Source organism: Nuphar pumila, chromosome 17 (assembly GCF_984573655.1).
Source record: "Nuphar pumila chromosome 17, dmNupPumi1.hap1.1, whole genome shotgun sequence".
In the NCBI taxonomy this organism is placed as follows: domain Eukaryota; kingdom Viridiplantae; phylum Streptophyta; class Magnoliopsida; order Nymphaeales; family Nymphaeaceae; genus Nuphar; species Nuphar pumila.
The window spans coordinates 969,043-989,805 of record NC_143265.1 but is presented as its reverse complement, the minus strand read 5'-3'; the positions used below and the strand labels follow the sequence as shown (position 1 = coordinate 989,805).

The 20,763-nt window shown below is 36.2% G+C and overlaps 1 protein-coding gene across 1 annotated transcript; it reads left to right on the top strand.

Annotated features, from left to right (window-relative positions):
- The first annotated feature begins 3,131 nt into the window (after nt 1–3,131).
- Nucleotides 3,132–16,812, top strand: LOC149811300 (putative serine/threonine-protein kinase PBL21). Its single transcript, XM_089992824.1, has 7 exons — nt 3,132–3,285; nt 3,377–3,612; nt 10,813–10,942; nt 11,031–11,099; nt 11,314–11,500; nt 11,729–11,843; nt 16,332–16,812. Exons 1-7 carry the CDS (start codon nt 3,132–3,134, stop codon nt 16,587–16,589), a joined length of 1,149 nt encoding a protein of 382 aa, XP_089848950.1. The 3' UTR covers nt 16,590–16,812.
- Nucleotides 16,813–20,763: the final 3,951 nt, after the last annotated feature.

The window sequence follows — 20,763 nt, the reverse complement described above, 5'->3', positions numbered from 1 at the left end:
ATGTTTGAAGACCTTTAAATATCAACGGCTCACAATGTGTCAAAATTTCATGACTTAAAAAAGTTAAAATTTTATATCCAAAAAAGCCTATCAAATAAAGTATGTTGAGTATTAGGTTTAATTGAGAAGATACAACCTACAACCATGATTTCTAGTATGTGGGGTTAGGTATACTCCCCGACTACCTTAGCATTACTCATTAAATAATACCAACCAAACGAGACAAATCAGTAAAGGAAACAAACACATCACTTGGTTGTTGATGTCTTATTTTATTGTAACTACATTTCAATTAATACACAATAAACAGTTCCAATAGAAAAAGGAAAAATAATTACACAGGATTTTGCAGATTTTCATCACATGCTATGCTATTTAAATTGAGGGCCATATTGAAAATGCTTGGTGCACATGCAGCTCGTGGGAGTTCATCCAAACTGTTGCCAACAAAACAGACGGTCTAGATATTTAGTGGTCTACGTATTTCATGGGTCTACATATATATTTCATCTGAAAGATTATCTATAAAAATGGTGTTGAAGAACCGGCTCTTTGAGATCTAATGGTCCGATTCTCAGGCGCATATCCAAGTCAAATTAATCACTATATATATATATATATATATATATATATATATATATATATATATATATATATATATATATATATATATATATATATATATAGAGAGAGAGAGAGAGAGAGAGAGAGAGAGAGAGAGAGAGAGAGAGAGAGACCTTGTTGGTTTACTATGTTATTTGCTAGACCATGCACTAATATGCCATTTAATTGGAAAAGGATTATATCACATGGAATGTAATTCTGTGCATCATTTTGATCCTAGCTGTACAATCAAATGCATCTGGATGGCCAGGATTATATGGACACAAACGGTTGAGAATGTGTACTCATCCTAGCCATCCAGGTGCGTTCGCTTGGACGGCTAAGATGGACAAATGACACGCGCCATGATATATCATAAAATACACTGTTTTTTCCATTAAGTGGCAATATTAGTGACTGGAGAGAGAGAGGTTGGTTTACTATTTTATTTGCCACATGATGTACTAACGTAGCATTTAGTTGGACATTAAGGGGAGCATTGGGGAGAGAGACTAGGGCTGGTAGACAAGCCGAACCAGCTGAGCCCGGCTTGTTCAGGCTTGGCTCGTTTGCCCTTTAACTCAGCTCGAGCTCGTAGTTAGATGAACCGATCCACATGCTGGCTCGTGTAAAAAAAAAAAAATTACATGAAAGTTAGTATTGTTAGCGATGGGATTTAAACTATGTGTAATCTAATCAGCAATACAAAACTACTTTTTATAATAAATATTACACTTAAATTCTATATTTTATATCCTTACAAGCTTACACGAGACAAACCAAGCCGAGCATCCTTTATTCGTGGTTGACTCATTTTTTGTTAGCGAGCTGTTCGTGATTCGGCTAGCCAACTAAATGAACCAAACACAGACGAATTCATAGTGAGCCAAACCAAGCCGAACCACGAGTGCTTGTTTCTCAGCCAGAGAGACAGGCATTTGAGAGAGAGATGGTGGATTTTTAATGCTTTTTTTTTATTACACACTTGTACATGTTAGGAACGTCAACGTAGCTGGAAGGTAAGCGATACACAACACCACGGCTTTGAATATAAGATACTCCTACACCCCCACCCCCACCCCCACCCCCACCCCCACCCCCTTTCTCTCTCTCTCTCTCACACACACACACACACACACACACATTTAATTTCCAAAATTTTCTGTTCCTTTTCCCTTTGTTTTTCTTTTTTACCGTTGCCCAAGATGCCCAAGACAGGCCAGGGATGAACTCCTCCAAAACCAACCCCTCCAACCCTCCCAAGTTGCAGAACAAGACAATGCTTTATAAATTGCTTTCCAGCTACTGCCAACTCTCTCTCTACATTTACTCGTTGTTACCTCTTTCTCTTGAAACTAGAGGATTGAATTTCATGGTATACGGTATTTAAGCTGGAATTCCTTTTCCCATTCGGGTTAGTGAGGGGATTTCGAAATCCCCACATCTGCATTGTTGTGCAAGCATGTCGCTATCGCCAGCATGGGTGCCCCAGCTGATGGGCATTGGTGATTTAGTAATGTTGAAACCCTGAGGGGAGGATACAACTGCAGCATGAGTTTGGTTGAGTTGGGGTCGATGGAGCAGAGCTCCCAGATGGAGAACAATGATTCTTGAATTGATCGGCGGCGGCCGCATCGGATCTATGACTTATTGATTGAGGCAAAGGACTTACAAGGGTATGGAATTATGCTCGTGTTTGAGATAAAAACGCGTTATTCTTTAACTTTTTCCATGAGCAGTTTGGTAATCGGATTTTAACGCTTCCATCGCAGACCGAATCTGTTCGGATGAACTGAGTGCGTATGAATTGCATGTTGGTATGCTATGCTTGAATGTAACTTCAGTATTTTACCCTTCTTCTTTTGGGGAAAGTAGCACTTTAACAGCTATTAGAATTTTCTCGGTGTCCTCTTGATGAACAGTGATATTTTCATTTTATTTCATTCTCTCTATTGATAGGAATAGGATAAGAACCACTTTCCTTTCCTTAAAAAGAACAAAGGGAAAAAGGAGGATTGGCTACGAGAAACTTGTGCAATGCATGATAATTTTCACTGAAGGGTATGCCTAGATCCAATGATATTGAGTGTTTCTTGTTTGTCTGGTTTAATTTCAAGAGTACCCGTTTGAGTTTTCTTAGTGAAAAAGAAAGAGAATATCTGCTAGGAATTCTTGTTCAGTTATTTCTCTGAACAAGGATGAACTTTGAGCCACTTTGTCTTAAAGATAGAGATCCTCTGCACTATTTTATACTGGCATTTTCTTCTGATGGTCTATTTAAATAACGTAATTGACTAAATTTTGATAGTCCAATACTGAAGGTAAATGAACATCTTCATATTGGTGTTGGAGATATTCAGCATCGCTGTTGATAGTTGTGGCTTTCTTTCCTATTGTGATGTTTCTGCTTTCTGTTAGTGATCTGTTGATATGGTGGTGTGCATTTTTCTTTGCCTTTCAGGTTCAATGTGTAGGAGTGCATATTCCAAGCATCTTGTTCTTCTCCACTGAAGTAGATCCCATACCAAATGTCAGGGTCATTTGCAGCCATTATTGGAGGCGCTGTAGGGGCCGTGGCATTGGTTGGGATAATAGTCGCATTTATTTGGTTCTGCCTATTTCGCTGCAGGAACATTTCAAGAGCTTCTGAAAGCAGTTCATCAGAACCATCCGCTCAAGATAGTAAGCATGACCTGGAAACTGCACTACAATTGAACATATGTGGTTTGATATGCAAACTTCTTCTAATCTAATTGCCTATTTTTGTCTTCAGCAGTTGGAAGAAGCACAAGTGAGTTATCCTTGATTACTGGTCCCCTATCGTCTGCTTCACGAGATGGAAGACAATTTTTGTTACAAGAATTGGAGCTAGCTACAAAGAATTTCAATGAGATCAATCTTATAGGTCAAGGAAGTTTTGGTCTAGTGTATAAAGGTTTACTACAAGATGGGATGGTTGTGGCAATCAAAAAGAGGCCTGATGCTCCCAGACAGGAGTTTGTTGAGGAGGTACACAAAGTCGGCAAATTCATAATTGTGGAGAATTGTTAGGCGCCTGGTAGCTTTCTATAGGAAATTGTTTACAAATAATTATGAAATGAACTTATATAATAGTGTTATTGTTCTAAGGTAACCACGTCTTCGAAAGAAGAGAAATGAAGCATTGAGACTTTCAAATTTTATGCATCCATTGAACTTTGAGCTTAGATTATGATACTAGGATTCTTTCAAGTAGAATATATGTTGATCTCTAGATCTGCGTGTCATATTTACATGACTTTTGTTTCTTTGGAACTATAAATTCATCTATTTTTTGCTCCTTTTTTTGTGTTCTTCCCTTTATTGTCTTCTTATTTGTTCCTTCTTGTTAGGGTGGGATTCTGTGCAATGGTCCACATTTTCCTTTAGATTCTGGATAGTTAATCCAAGCTAGCTTGTTTTGGGGTTCTTCTAGGAATCAAACACGAAGTTGGAGATAAAACCTTATCCTCCTTGTTTTTGCAGTTAGAATGAGCAGCCTGTCTCTTGAAGCAGGATGCTGCAAATTTCATTGTTTTCTAAAATTGCATTAGATACTCAGGTGGAATAAGATTTTCTTTGAAAATCCATGTGTTGGAAAGATGAGATTCATAGAGTTGATAATCTACGACCCTTGAAGCTAGGCAGCTAATTTCTTCAATTCTCCAAATTGCAACATTATAAAATAGACCAAGAACTTTTATCTGATGCTGCATTATGGCACCAGGTTTTTCAGAAGTACCCTCATTGGCATGATAAACACACCATTTCCTTGTATGTATGGCCCCCGTAGCTGCTTATGAGTTATGATTCTCAAATAAGCTTTGAAGCACACTATGAGGGTGTGTTTCTTTTGGCATCCTCATAACAGATGTGCTGGGGTAGAGTATGGGCTATGGGAAAGAGGAGCAGGAAGTGGAATGATGCAGACTTATAATAACTTACCTTACCTTCAAGATTTATCCTATATGCAGCTGTTAGGTATATTTATCGGCTTTTTATGAAAGTCATCTTATATGGAGATATATGAAAATATTCCCTATGTATCTCAAAAGAGTTAAATTGGGTGTAATACACTTGAGCGTTCTTGTTAGCGCATTGAAAACTTCGCTATCTGCTGTATGATGCAATCTGTCACTGAATTGTGATAAAGCTGATAGATTCCTGAATCCTCTCTCTCTCCCAAAAAATGCTGAACCATGTGATATGAGCTGTACACTGAGTACTAACATACAGTAAGAAAGCATCTTATCCCTTCTCTTCTGATTAACTTTTTTAACTGAAGTCTTTAGATACTGTAGGGACACCATAGTCACATACTTAAACCTTAAAAGTGAATCTGTTATAGTGTTATCTCATTCTGAAAGGTTCTAACTCCCACAAACTAAGGAAATTCCCCCCCCCCCCCCCCCCCCCCCCACTTCCCATATAATAGTTTCTGTGTGTTTGGTTGACATAAGAGGTCTTCTCCATCAATAATTAGTTGCTTGTTGGTCTTTGTGGTGAAAATCAACTCTGCTAATGTGGCTCGTCCTTTCACGAGGTAAATGTTTGATATTTATAATTTCATTGTGTTATTTGTACAATTTTATTACCAAAACTTTTAATTCTTTGAGAAGCTATATAATTGTCGTATTGCTTTCTTTAAGCTTGCTTCTTTGTTTTCAAAATTTCAATTTTTCTATAGTTTTTAAATTTTTTTATATACTACCAATAACTTTATGTTATGATGCAATATATTTCATATGATTGATTTTAACCTTCTGATCCATGGTACATAATAAACCAAAGAAGTCCTTAAATGCTTTCTAAAATATGGGTTTGTGCCATACTTCTCAATAGCGCGAGTGCAAGGCCCACATTGCATGTGATTGTGGTTTCAAATATACAGCTTTGAGGCTGATGTCAGTGCAAATATTTTTTAAAAGATGTCTGTGAAAAGAAGCCTTACAAACAATCAAGCTTTCAAATAACTTGATACTTCAAAACATAATAGCATTCAAATGCTTTACACTACAAAAGTAGAAAAGTGCTTCAAATGCACTATATTCATAAATATGAGGGGATAAAACCCCTTCTTCAATTACATTATTACAATGGGCTCATAGCCCTTATTTATAAACCCTTACAACTTTGGGCTATTCCCAATGGCTCTAATTAGAGCCGTTGGGAATCAGCCCAACGACTCTTATTTTGACTGTGTACAACAGTCAGTGGTTGTACACAGTCACAAAAGTAGTACATAAAAAGGAAAGTAAATAAAATAAAAAATTACAGAAATAAGAAAATAAAAAATATAAGATTATACGTATATACTTTAAATATTTATTTATATACATATACATACTCTTGTATTACGAAGAGTATGTATATGTATATATATATATATTCAAGTATATACATATATGTATTATTTTCTAACGGTCTCCCTCAAACTTATGGTGAAATCACCAAAAATTTGTCAAGTAAAAAGTTGAATCTTGGTGAAGAAATCTGCAAGTTGATATTCTGATGTCACATAGGGAAGGTCAATAGTCTTCTTTAAATATTCTTCACAAACAAAATGACAATCCATCTCTATATGCTTGGTTCTTTCATGAAACATATGATTTCAAGCAATGTATATTGAGCTCTTGTTGTCACAACATATTCTTGTAGGATTCTGAAGATGAATTCCCATATCTGAAATTAGTTGTTTGAGCCACACGATTTCTATGGTAGTAATCGTCATTGCTCTATATTCAGCTTTTGTAGATGATGGTGACACCTTCTGTTGTTTCTTGCACCTCTATAAAATCAACGATTCACCTAGAAACACACGAAAATCAGTTGTTGAGCGCCTATTATTTGGATCCCCTCCCCAACCAGCATCAGAGTATGCAATAAGATCTAAGGAGGAAGAAAAGGATAGAAAAACTCCCTTATTTATTGTGCCTCTAATGTATTTGACAATCCTCATTACTGCACTCATTTGCGCTAATGTTGAAGCGTGTTGAAACTGACTGGCTACATGTACAACATGAGCTATGTCTGGTCTTGTAATACTTAAATACATAAGAGATCCCACGAGCTGTCTGAAAGGGGTTGGATTGTCTAAAGGAACTCCATCATCGGCTCGTATCTTTATTCCAACAGTCTCTGGGGTGTCAACAACTTTATCATCTGATAGTCCTGACCTGTCAATAATATCTGAAGCAAACTTTGTTTGTGACAATATGTTTCCTCTGTTAGAGTATGATACTTCTATACCAAGAAAATATGTTAGGAACCCAAGGTCTGTCATTTTAAAAGAATTTTTTCAAAAACTGTTTTACTTTCTTGATTCTTTTTTTGTCACTCCCTGTAATCAACATATCATCAACATATAAAAGTAAAATTATAATACCTGCAAAAGAATTAGGTGCTTGTTTGAGACCATAGAGTGCCTTTTTTAATTTAAGCACTTTTCTTGAAGGAATTATCTATTCAGGCAGAATATCCATGTATACTTTCTCATTAAGATTTTCATTTAAAAAAGCATTTTTAACATCCATTTAAAATATATTCCAATTTTTAATAGCTGCAATATCTACAAGCATTCAAACAGTGGTCATTCTGGCAACATGAGCAAAAGTTTCTTCGTAATCCACTCCGTATTTTTGAGAATATCGTTTGACAACTAGCCTGCCTTTATGCTTTTCCAATGATCCATCACTTTTGGTTTTTACTTTAAAAACCCATGTACATCCTATAGTCTTCTTTCCAATGGGTAAATTTAGAATTTCTCAAGTGTTAGCTTCTTTAAGAATGTCTAATTCTATATGCATAACTTTTATTCATTCAAGTAAATTTTTTGCTTCATTGTAACATGAGGGTCAAAATATGAGTGAATAGCTATAAGACATGCTCTATGTCTAGGGGAGAATGAGTCATAAGATACAAATTTATTTGGAATTAATGATGGTTTGTTCTGAAGGAATTTCTAATGCTTTATGGTTACTTTGATTTACACTTTCATTGGTTGCATTTTGATTTCTTCTAGTGTATACTATTGGTTCAATTGTTGTTCTATCTTCAATAGGAGGTTCTACGTAACTATTTTCATCATTAGACAATAGTTTAAACAAGAAAGAATAATCAAAATTTATGTCTTGTGACGTGTTTCCTTCAAATCCATTTTCATTTTCAGCAAAATTGACATTTCTTGAGACAAGAAGTTTAGCATTTTTGATATCATAGCATTTAAATCATTTTTGTGTTTCAGACTAACCAATAAACGCACAGGGTATAACCTTAGAGGATAGTTTATCTCCTTTATCATTTAAAACATAACATTTACAACCAAAGATTCTCGGTCTTTCATAGTCAGGTTGATATTTGAATAATTTTTCAAAGAGAATTTCATTTGACAAAGTTTTTGAAGACATCCTATTTATGAGATATACTACGATTAATGCAGCTTCAACCCAAAGATTTTTAGTAACATTTCTAGCAATAAGAAGGGTTCTTGTAGTTTCCATAATATGTCTGTGTTTTCTTTCTGAATTCTGTTTTGTTGTGGGGTTTTAGGACACGACTTTTGATGTAAAATTCATTCTTTTTCTAAAAATTGTTTAAACTCATTTGACAAATATTCTTCTCCAGAGTCAGTTTTGAGAATTTTGAGTTTACTTTCAAATTGTTTTTTAATCATGTTATGGAATGTTTTGAAGGTTGCAAATACATCTAATTTAAATTTAAGAAAGTAAATCCAACAATATCTAGTGAAGTCATCGATAAACACAACATAGTAGAAGAATCCTCCTTTAGAAGTAATAGGAGCAGGACCCCACACATCCAAATGAACTAATTTAAAAGGCATTGAAGAGTAAAAAATTCTTTGACCATAAGGCAAGGCTGTCATTTTACCAAGTAAACATTCTTTACATTCAAAATTTTCTTTACAAAGATTCTTGGTAACATGAACAAAATTTAATTTCCTTATATTTGGATGCCCAAGTCTATGATGCCAAGTCCGTATATCTTTTGTTTGGGCAGTGTTACAAAATGATTCCTTTGGAATACAAAGAAAGTCCATATAATAGAGATCTCTTTGCCTAGAACCTTCCTCGATCAATTTTTCGGACTGGCGATCCTACACCCAACATTTACTTGATGAGAAAATGACATCATATCCATGATTTGAGATTTGAGAAACTGAAAGTAGGTTAAGATGAAGTTTTGGTATAAGTCTTATTTTTGAAATGTAAAATTTGTTATATTTTGACAAATCATTTTTAAAAATTTTAACACCCTCTATTTTCAAGGCAGTGCCATCGACAGTGAAAACAAAAGATGCATTTGAATTAGTTTGACATTCGGATAATATAGAATTATGTGGGGTCATATGAAAAGAAGCTCTTGAATCAAGAAGCCAAGAGCACATACCAGGAGTAGAAAATGATGCAATGGCCGCTTCTGAGGTAGATCCTTTGAGTAATGGTTACAATGCTTCCGTCAATTGAGACAATGATTTGGTGAGGTCTTTGAGATTCATAGTATCCTTATCTTGTTTTGATGGTGTAGCGGCAACACGTTTTTCTTGAGGCCTATATTTGTATCTAGGGCATTGAGGCCTAATATGATAAGGTTCATTACAGTTATGGCAAATGATTTTTGATTCTCCTCTATTCTTGCTAAAATGAGGAGGTTTATATGGCTTGATATAATGTCCTGGTTTTGATGCGGAAAGTGCATAATCCTCTTCTTGGCCATTGCTAGAAGTAGCAAGAACATTAACATTTTTACTCATATTTAGCTTAATTTCTTCTCCACTAAGCTTAGTGAGAATCTCATAAATAGGAGGAGGAGATTAAGATGATAGCAAGGAAGCCCTTGTTTGTTCAAACTCGGTTCTCAAACCATAGAGAAAAGCGAAGAGTCTATCTTCTTCAACTTGAACTCTTCGCATTTTTATACATTCACCTTTCCATTTGGGTTTAAATTGGGCAAGTTGGGTCCATATGAAGGATAACTCCATAAAGTAATCTCTTACATTTTTATCTCCTTATTTGATATTTTTAATTTTTTCTTGAAGATAATACTTATGAGCCATATCTTTTTCGGTAAACATACCTCTAAGATATTCTCATGCTTCATTTGCCTTTTTGAAGCATAATAGGTTTGAGACAATTTTTGTTACAACTCCACTTAGCATTCATGAAAGAATTTTTTGCGTTTTTCATTTCCCATTCATCCAATTTCTTGTATTATTCTTTCATGGCTTTGTTTCTTTCATCAAGACTAGTCTTAATCCCATTTTCACCTCATGTAATTTTGAGATTAAGTTCAAGAATAGTACCTCTTACAATTCCCCAGAAACCTTGACCCTTGATGAATATCTCCAAGTGTCCTGCCCAAATGTTATACTTGCTTCCTTCAAGTTTGAATGGCGGAATAAAGTTGGAGTTGCTTGTGCTGTGTGGGAAAAATTCACTCATAGTGAATTAGAAGAGAGAAAAAAAGTTAACCACCACCATGAAGAAGAATAAGCACGTTTTTCGAGACAGCTCACCAATGCACAGTTGATCATACACCAAGCTCTAATACCATGAAAAGAAACCTTACAAACAATCAAGCTTTCAAATAACTTGATACTTCAAAACATATGCTGGCACAAAATAACATTCAAATTCTTTACGCTACAAAAGTAAAAAAGTGCTTAGAATGCACTGTATTCATAAATATGAGGGGATAAAACCCCTTCTTCAATTACACTATTACAATGGGCTCATAGCCCTTATTTATAAACCCTTACAACTCTTAAAGAGTCGTTGGGCTATTCCCAACGGCTCTAATTACAGCCCAACGACTCTTATTTTGACTGTGTACAACAGTCAGTGGCTGACTGTTGTACACTGTACACAGTCAGCTACTGACTGTGTACAAGAGTAGTACATAAAAAAGGAAAAATAAATAAAAATGAAAAACTACAGAAATAAGAAAATAAAAAATACAAGATTATACGTATATACTTTAAATATTTATTTATATACACGTACTTATACATATACATACTCTTGTATTACGAAGAGTGTATATATATATATATATTCAAGTATATACATATATGTATTATTTTCTAGCAGTCTGCTCATTTTCATCTGTATTTATAGTTTTTTTGGCAACTTTATGTTGTAGAACAGCACTTATGCACCTTTAATAATTTTTCAGGTTCGATTCTTATCACGTATCCGGCATCGGAATCTTGTGAGTCTGCTGGGTTACTGCCAGGAAAATGACCAGAAAATGCTTGTTTATGAGCATGTTCCAAATGGCAGTGTCTCCAATCATATATACGGTAGTCTCAGTTTCTGGTTCTCCACTACACATTTACAATTTCTGAACCTAAGTTAAATCTTATAGAGGTTTTTTATCATCATTGTGTAAAGCAGGTCAGTATTCAACCACCAAGCTAGAGTTCAAGAATAGGCTTCTAATAGCCATTGGAGCAGCCAAAGGTGAACATTTATGGCATCAGTAAGCATTGAAAGCTTTGCTGCATTGACTTTCATAGTTAAACTTACAGAGATCTTGGTATCCATTTATCATTCAGCGGTTTTGTTTCAGTAATTTCTATTTAATGCTTAATTGATTTGCCTCTAGTTTTGTCTGGGAAAAACTTCCAAGGATGCAACCTGACCGTGCAGTATTCTGGTTTTTCTGGTTTTGTAGGTTTGGCTCATTTGCATTCTCTGACTCCTCCTCTGTTACATAAGGGCTTCAAAACTGCAAATGTCCTTGTGGATGAAAACTTCATAGCTAAGGTTGCTGATGCAGGTCTCAGACATTTGCTTGAGAGGATCAGTGATGCAGGTCCATCTTCTCAAATGCTGGGTGCTAATGTTTTCCTGGATCCAGAGTATTGTCCATCTTCTTTTAAATTTTAAAGATAGATCTTTTTTTCTCCTAATAAGAAGAAATTGGATTTTTCGAACTGGGAAGCTAAACATTTAATCCCTGTCATCTTCAACACGTTAATGCTTCTGTTGACAGCAAGCCTGATTACATATTGCCCGTCACAAATTTGATAATGGTTCATTTTTCTGCACCATTTTCTCTTATATGCCTGTTACATGTGTTTCTGTAGGGTCAGAGATTTGGGTAGGTTCTCAGAAAAGAGTGATGTATATAGTTTTGGAGTGTTTCTACTGGAATTGGTGAGTGGACACTCAGCAGAATCTGATCAAGGCCTGATTGAATGGGTACGTGTCTGCAAGCCTAATATTTCCCATGGGATGGCTTGAGAAATTCTTTATCATGACTATTTTGATCTACTAGTTAATATTTGTTGCTACAAACCAAAATTTACTTGTTCGAATGCAAAATTAGCCTCTTGCAGTGGTTCTATATTCTATACTAAATGCATGCCCTAGGATTACCATTTCACTATAATGTTTTCTCGAACACCTCTGCTGTGGTAAGAGGTCTTTCTCCATGAATTTGTCAGCTATGGTAGAACTTACATTTGAACATAGAAGAAGAGGAAACCGAAAAATTAAATGAAGTTGCAAACATTCACATTTTCACTCTTCATTCATCAGCTTTAATTGTTACTTTTCTTTATTTTAATCATGAAAAAGAATGTCAGAAATGCCCTCATGACTTAATCAAATGCCATTTATTATTTTTTTTATTGGCAATGAAAATCCATTTATACTATATGCTTAAAGAACCAAAAAACAAGGAATCATCTGTATGCATGCCACTTGGTCTTTTAACACTTTTGTTAAAGTTAATTTGCATGCCACGAAGTTTGTGCCCTGCGCAAGAAAGAACACAAGAAAGAAAAGGTTGAGTTAGCCAAAAGAGCCCTACTACCTAGAGTATCCCTTTTTGAAAGGATACATTCCTGAGTCCAAAGCAGCCTGGAGCATTTTTTTTACAAAGTTTGAACTTTGACCTGATGTATTAAGTTATTCATATCGGGAAAATGAATGAGGACCATTTGAATGGTCTATGACTTCAATTATCTGTTTTCCTTTAAATAATATGCTGAAAAACCTATGAAGCTTGGACACTTCCAACAAACCAATAAGTTGCATTGTTTGCTTCCATATTGTATTTCTTGGATATGCCAAGTTTGTTCACAGCAAAAGTTTCCAGATACTTGAAATGTTCTCTCCTGGATACTCATTCTAGGGATTTACAATGTGTTGAGTTGCTTGAGCTTGGGCTTATTTATTTATGAAACAAGCTGAACCTGCGCTTAGATAGGAGCTCGATTAATTAAATGAACTACATACCTACACACACAACAACAACAACAACAACAACTACGCCTTCATCCCAAAACAATTGGGGTCAGCGATATGAACCAAAAAAGAAATTCATTTTGGGTCTTCCACATGAATCCTTTTCCTCCAATCATTTCTATCCAACGCCATGTCCTCGGTGAGGTTCAAAGCATTCATATCCTTTCCTATCATCTCCATCCAAGTCTTCCTAGGCCTACCCCGACCTCTTTTAACTAATATATTTTCCCATTTCTCCAACCTTCTAACTGGAGCATCATTAGGCCTTCGCCGAATATGTCCAAACCACCGTAAACGATTCTCTCGCATCTTATTTTCAATGGGTGCAACACCTACCTTCTTACGTATCTCTTCGTTCCGAATCTTATCTTTTATTGTATTTCCACACATCCATCTAAGCATCCGCATCTCAGCTACACTCATTTTTTTAATATGATGTCTATTGGCAGCCCAACATTCCGTACCATATAGTAAAGGGGGTCTAATAGTCGTCCTATAAAACTTTCCCTTCAACCGCAATGGCATTCTACGATCGCACAACACTCCAGTAGCACTTTTCCATTTCATCCACCCAACCTTTATCCTATGATTTACATCTCCATCAATTTCTCCATACTTTTGAATGATGGATCCCAAATATTTGAAATAATCATTCACCGGTATATCTTGCTCACCAAGCTTCACTACACTCCCATCACTACTTCGTTGCTTACTAAACCGACATTCCATATATTCAGTCTTACTCTTACTCAACTTAAAACCTCTAGCTTCCAATGTCTGTCTCCATAATTCTAACTTAGCATTAACCCCAGCTCTAGACTCATCAATCAAAACAATATCATCAGCAAACAACATACACCACGGTACATTTTCTTGAATTGATCTCGTAAGCTCATCCATCACTATCGCAAATAGGAAAGGGCTTAAAGCAGATCCTTGATGTAACCCAACCGTTATCGGGAAATTGGTTGTCACCCCTCCACAAGTGCGGACATTGGTTACTACTCCTTCATACATATCTTTAATTATACTAATGTACTTGAGAGAAACACCTTTCTTCATCATTGTCCACCAGAGAACGTCCCTAGGTACTCTATCGTATGCCTTCTCTAAATCAATAAAAACCATATGCAAATCTTTGTTCCTCTCTTTATATCTTTCAATAAGTTGTCTAAGAAGATGTATAGCTTCCATAGTTGATCTTCCAGGCATAAAACCAAATTGATTCTCCGATATCATGACAACCTTCCTCAACCTAGACTCAATCACCCTCTCCCAAAGTTTCATAGTATGACTCATGAGTTTTATACCACGATAGTTTGTGCAATCTTGTATATCACCCTTATTCTTATATAAAGGCACCAAAGTACTCTTCCTCCACTCATTAGGCATCTTATTTGTTCGCCAAATCAAGTTAAAAAGATTTGTCAACCATTCTAAACCTTTCTCTCCCAAGCATTTCCAAGCCTCGATAGGTATACCATCTGGGCCAACTGCCCTTCTTGATTTCATTTTCTTCAAAGCCTCTGCAATTTCTTTCTTTTGAATCTTGCGCATGAAGTCACGATTTATCTCATGAAAAGGAATGGAGAAGTCTCCAAGATCTTGAGCATGACTATCATTAAATAGCTTATCAAAATAATCTTTCCATCTCTCCTTAATCTCCTCATCTTTGACTAAAACCCTTTGCGTTTCATCTTTGATACATCTAACCATACCCAAATCCTTCGATTTCCTATCTCTCATCTTTGCAAGCCTATAAATATCTTTCTCGCCTTCTTTGGTATCCAACTTGTCATAAACCTCCTTATATACCTTAGCCCTCGCGTTTCGAACAACTTTTTTAGCTTCCTTCTTTGCTATCATATACTTCTCCAAATTCTCATTATCACGACTCTTACTTAGATTTCTATAACACTCTCTTTTAACCTTAATAGCTAATTTGACATCCTCGTTCCACCATGATGTATCCTTACCTAGTGGTGCACCGCCTTTAGACTCACCCAATACCTCCTTAGCTACTTTTCTCATACCACCCGCTATCTTATTCCACATTGATTCTGAATCCTCCTCGAGACACCAATCAACTTCCTTAACTACCTGCTCTACAAACATTCCTTGTTTAGCTCCTTTCAGTGCCCACCACTTAATTCTAGGATCTATCCTATGTCTATCCCTTTTGCGGCATTGTCTAATTCTAAGATCTAAAATTAAGACTCTATGTTGTGTAGCTACACTTTCTCCTGGTATAACCTTACAATCGATGCAACAACCCCTATCTCTCTTTCTAAGTAGGAAAAAATCTATCTGACTCGTATTAACCCCACTTTTAAATGTTACTAGGTGAGACTCTCTCTTCCTAAACCAAGTGTTTGTTAAGATCATATCATAGGACAAACAAAAATCTAAAATCCTTTCTCCACTTTCATTTCTTTCTCCTATACCATAGCCTCCATGGATATTCTCAAATCCATCCCTACTAATGCCTACATGTCCATTAAGGTCACCGCCGATGAAAAGCTTTTCTCCATAAGATGTCTCTTGTACTACTCCATCTAAATCTTCCCAAAATTGATGCTTAATGGAATCATCTAAACCTACTTGAGGTGCATAAACACTAATAATATTAATAATATCCGTACCTAATACTAATTTAATAAGTAAAATTCTATCACCCTTCCTACGGACCTCAACTACATTATCTATAAACTGACGACTCATAACAATCCCTACTCCATTCCTATTCCTATTTATTCCTGTATACCAAATCTTATATCCCCAAGGTTCTATCACTTTAGCTTTCTCACCTACCCATTTGGTCTCTTGAAGACATAAAATATCAATCTTTCTCCTACACATAACATCTACTAACTCTACCAACTTACCAGTTAAAGACCCTATGTTCCAAGTGGCTAACCTAATTTTATGGTCTTGGACTAACTTCTTTACCCCCACCCGTCCAACAAAGTGAGGGAACCCTTGCCTATTTGACACCACACCCGGGCGCCGGTGTGACGCGTCGCTTCTGGGCGACGACCTAGCAACCCTTGCACATTTATCACTGCCTCCGGGCCTAGAGAGTACAGCGCGTCGCTCAGTAGGGAACGCCCCAACGAAATTCTCATATTGGTTCATTTTCATAGGATATGACAAAGTTTTTATGCTGGCTGTCACAGGCCTACCGCAACCCTCCTCCTTTATCCGGGCTTGGGACCGGCAGTGTATAACTACACAGGCGGAGTTTACATACCTACACACACATATGTGGTATATATATGCATGCCCAAACACACACACACACACACACACACACACACACATATGCATTATATATATGCATGCCCAGTGTGGGTTTAGTCAAGTTAAGCTTGAACAATCCATATTCAGTCTCATTTTGCAGCCCTAATTGAATCAGTTTCCGTAATTTCTGATGTGAAGGCCCAAAGTCGCCCAGATTTGAGTGACACTGCCTCTATCAGCGATGAGAAACTAGGCAGCAGCTTCACCACTGAGGGAATGAAAGAGTTCATGAGTCTGGTGGTTCAGTGTGTTCATTCATATGGACAGAGACGACCGATGATGAACATGGTTGTGTTGGAATTGGAACGGATTCAGGAGAAGGAAATCAACAGGACTACCATTGTAGGTGAAGGCACTCCTACCGTCACCCTTGCAAGCCAGTTATTTACAGCATAAGGGTCAGTATATAGTCATTCTTTGTCACATTTTCGAGTGTACAAATCTTTGGTTTGTATGTAATCTTTTCCAAATGGCAGATATCAGTTGCTTGGCAAGTGTATAAAAAGAGCAACTGTTTACTTTTTCTATTTGTCGTCTTTCTGTTCTTTTGAATGAAAATCCTTATGTATGATAATACTATTGTTTGTGGAAATGTTACTGGAGTCTTGGTTGTGCAGCATGAGATGGAATAACTATATGACACTCAACAAAGGGCAGTTGTCTGTTTTTGTTAATTTTTTCTCTTTTCTGTACTTCTATCTGAAAATCATTGTGTAGGATCTTGGTTGGGGCATGAGACAGAATGAGTATATAGACATCAACTAAAAGCTTTTACTGTTTCTTTGGCATTGAAGGATTGGTGGTTTTTCTTTGCCAGAGAACAAATGGCAAGCAGTTAATCGCTTGAGCAAATTGAATCACCAAAATCTGTTGATTCTGTTTCAGTGAACTAACTCTTGAACTCATGACAGTGTTTTATATTGCCCAAGTTTAGAGACGATTCAGAGAGGTTTTATACACTGATCCGATATATCAAACAGGACACCTGAAAGGTTCATAGTTATCGGACGTCAGTTCTTTTGAAAGATGGTGGTTCACCTTTACCATCCGGCTTTTTCCAACCCTCTAGCCTATGCTGAACTTGACAAATATATGGGGAAAGAAAATCTATTGTGGTTTGTGATTATGAACGACGATATACCATACTCTTTTGCTTCATTGGTTGTAATTACCGAACAGTAGTGTGAGTAACATGGTTATTTACCATGTTACTGTGCTTAATCATATATGTTATCTCAGATGGTGACAATTTGACATTTTGCAATTCACGAAGATAATGATGGCTTAGGCTCTCTGCTTGGGAGCCTCAAATCGGAGGTGTTGCGGTTTCTCCTGTTGTTTTCATGCTCTTTACTGTTTGGGAGCAGTAATGTTGCCAAAACACTGCGTTGGGAATGAGTTGGCAACCCCAATTCCACATTTCAACATCCTTAACAAGAGGATGTTTTCGGCAACTCCATCTTCAGCACCATATTTTGGCAACACATGGAATTCTTGTTTCCATCTTAATGCAGGGCCCCCAAATAGAGCCTTAGAGGTGGTCGAGCACATCATGTTGGAGTACATGAAAATAGGAAGTAGAGCATGCTAAACGAGATTCAAAGGTTAGTTTTGCTTTTGTAGATTAGATCTATATAATTAATGGTGTTTCATTATCACAGTATATATATATATATATATATATATATATATAGAGAGAGAGAGAGAGAGAGAGAGAGAGAGAGAGAGAGAGAGAGAGAGAGAGAGGTGTATTGTGGAATACCCATTTTGTTCGACCATCCGTCGATCGGGCATGCATTCAGCAGCGCTCCTTTTTTTGTGAAAAACACATTTTTAGCGGCGGTCTTGACTGCCGCTAAATGTCATTTTTTGAACACGCAGCATGCAACCATGTGTCCAATGCTTCATCCGACTAAAGGGGTTTCGGCTTTACCCCCTTTATATACGTATATATACGTAGAGGAATGAAAACCTACCCAATGGAAGACCCTCCCAAACCTACTCAATGGATGTTTTATTAGATTTTTGGTATTTTTTTCAAAATTTTGACCTTACAGATGCGATGTATATGCTTGTTTTTATAGGAATCAGTTCTTGGAGCATTTTATTCCAATGCATGGATAGGTTTTTATAAGTTTAAAAAAATCAATGGCGTACAATTTTCATAAATTTTTGAGGCTCCAAATATCATTTTTTTCTATCCAAAATTCATGATCCAATGGTCAGAATTTAAAAAAAAACACCAATTTTTTTTCATTGGGCAGGTTTGAATCCGTTTTCATCGGGGAGGTTTCCATTATATATATAGGAGACTGAAAATCTCCCCAATGAAAACCCTCCTAAACATCCCCAATGATTTTTTTTTGGTGATTTTTTCAAAATTCTGACCATAAAGATGTGTTCAGCATGATTGATTTACTGTAAATCGACACTTGGATCATGAATTTTGGATAGAAAAAATGGTATTTGGAGCTTAAAAAAATTATAAAAATTGTATGTTGTTGATTTTGAAACTTCTAAAAACCTAACCATACATCGGAATCAAATGCTCCAAAAACTGATTCCTATTTATGGTTAGAATTTTGAAAAACAAGCATATATATATATATGAAAACCTCTCCAATGAAAACCCTCCCAAACCTCCTCAATGAAAAATCTTCTTGTGTTTTTTTCAAAATTCTGATATATATAAGAACTAGAAATATGGGCATTTCCAACACTTTTTATGCAAATGAAAATCCAACCTTGTAGATGTGCTTGTCATGGTGAATTTTCTAGGAATCAACCATTGGATTGCGACTTTTGAATGCTTGAATACTTATGAAGATTATGAGCCATTAATTTTAAAGCTTTAAAAAAGTTCATTTATACATCGAAATCAAATGATTGAAGAGTGGATTCTTATAAAACTCCTCAATGAAAATCTTCTCGTGTTTTTTTCAAAATTATGATATATATATATATAAGAACTAGAAATATGGGCATTTCCAACACTTTTTATGCAACTGAAAATCCAACCTTGTAGATGTGCTTGTCATGGTGAATTTTCTAGGAATCAACCATTGGATTGCGATTTTTGAATGCTTGAATACTTATGAAGATTAAGAGCCATTAATTTTAAAGCTTTAAAAAAGTTCATTTATACATTGAAATCAAATGATTGAAGAGTAGATTCTTATAAAACTAAGCATGTAGATCACATCTGTACTGTTAGATTCAAGAGAAAAGAATAAAAAATCATGAAATGGCAGTTCACATTAGTTTTCATATTTTCACTTTTCATATTCTAATGACTATATATACTGAACATATTAGGCCCTCTTTTCTCATTCTGCCCCGTTAGGCTCCATAGTTTGCAGTGTTTTATGTTAGATCTGAACCGTTAGATGTGTTTAGCATGCTCGATTTCGTGAGAATTGATTTTTGGATCATATTTTTTCAACAAAAAAATGTATTTTTATGAGCAGAAAAAATTAATGCCTTCATAGCCATTGATTTCCGATTACCGAAAAAACCTGTATACAAGTCAAATTCGCACGATGCTTTTAGATAAGCCCGTGAGTCCTTATTACCTAAGGTGGAAGGAGCAACACAAATATCATAATTTAGGCCTATTTGTATAATTTTACGTAGAAGGCAATCTCAAAAATTATGGTAGAGCGTATGCACAGCATTTTAGAAAGAGTAATCAGCCATAACCAACAAGCCTTTGTAAAGAGAACACGAAATGGTTGATTCGATGGCAGCAAGCAAGAAGGGCAACATCCTATTCAAAACTGACTTAGCCAAAGCGGAGATTTTTTGAAAGGTACACTGAATTGCGATTCTTGGATTGGAAAGATCATGCAAGTGAGTCACCTCCCCTCCTTTTCGGCCATCGTTAATGGAGAACCCACTGACCAGTTTTGGAGTTTGCGAGGCCTTAGACAGGGGGACCTATCTCTCCCTATTTGTTTTTATTGGTCATGGAAAAGTTGACCAAGCTAAGCCAAAGGGCAAGATCATTCCAATGGAGCCTCGAGGGTTCAGATGACATCATTCATTCTAGGCTGATATATGATTGCTCTCTTTTTCTTGAAGGATCACAAGAAACTGATTAAATTCATTTTGGAATCATTTAAACACTTCAAGTCTACTTCAGGAATGCAAGTTAGTAAGTCCAAGACGGTCTTTGTGGCCTTCAATCTGCTCCCATGCAGAATCTCTCAAATCCAAAAAAAAGTGCGAATGGAAATCGATGCACCTACTTAGGGTTTCTTCTATTGAGACGCCCTCACGAAGACTGTGTGAAGGCCTCAAAGATAAATTCAACCGACGGATGGGATCATGGGATGGGAAAATGCTCTCAAGGGTAGGTCATGATGTGCTCATTCTCAGTCCTAGCCACTTTCCTATTGTATTAGATAATTTGTTCCAAGCTCCCAACCTCGGTGTTGTCACAAATGGAATCAATAATGGGGTCCCTCATTTGGCATGATTCAAACCAACAAAAAAAAAATACATCTACTTTGGTGGAATCAATTGTGGAACCAGATTAAACCGTCTACACTTAACATAAACTTATTTTACC

What these genes read in the sequence shown, in the direction of transcription:
- LOC149811300 (XM_089992824.1), top strand. Translation starts at nt 3,132, where the DNA reads ATGTCAGGGTCATTTGCAGCCATTATTGGAGGCGCTGTAGGGGCCGTG. An exon ending in AGCCATTGGAGCAGCCAAAG is followed by an intron (nt 11,100 to 11,313) that starts GTGAACATTTAT and finishes CTGGTTTTGTAG; the next exon opens with GTTTGGCTCATTTGCATTCT. An exon ending in ATCAAGGCCTGATTGAATGG is followed by an intron (nt 11,844 to 16,331) that starts GTACGTGTCTGC and finishes TCTGATGTGAAG; the next exon opens with GCCCAAAGTCGCCCAGATTT.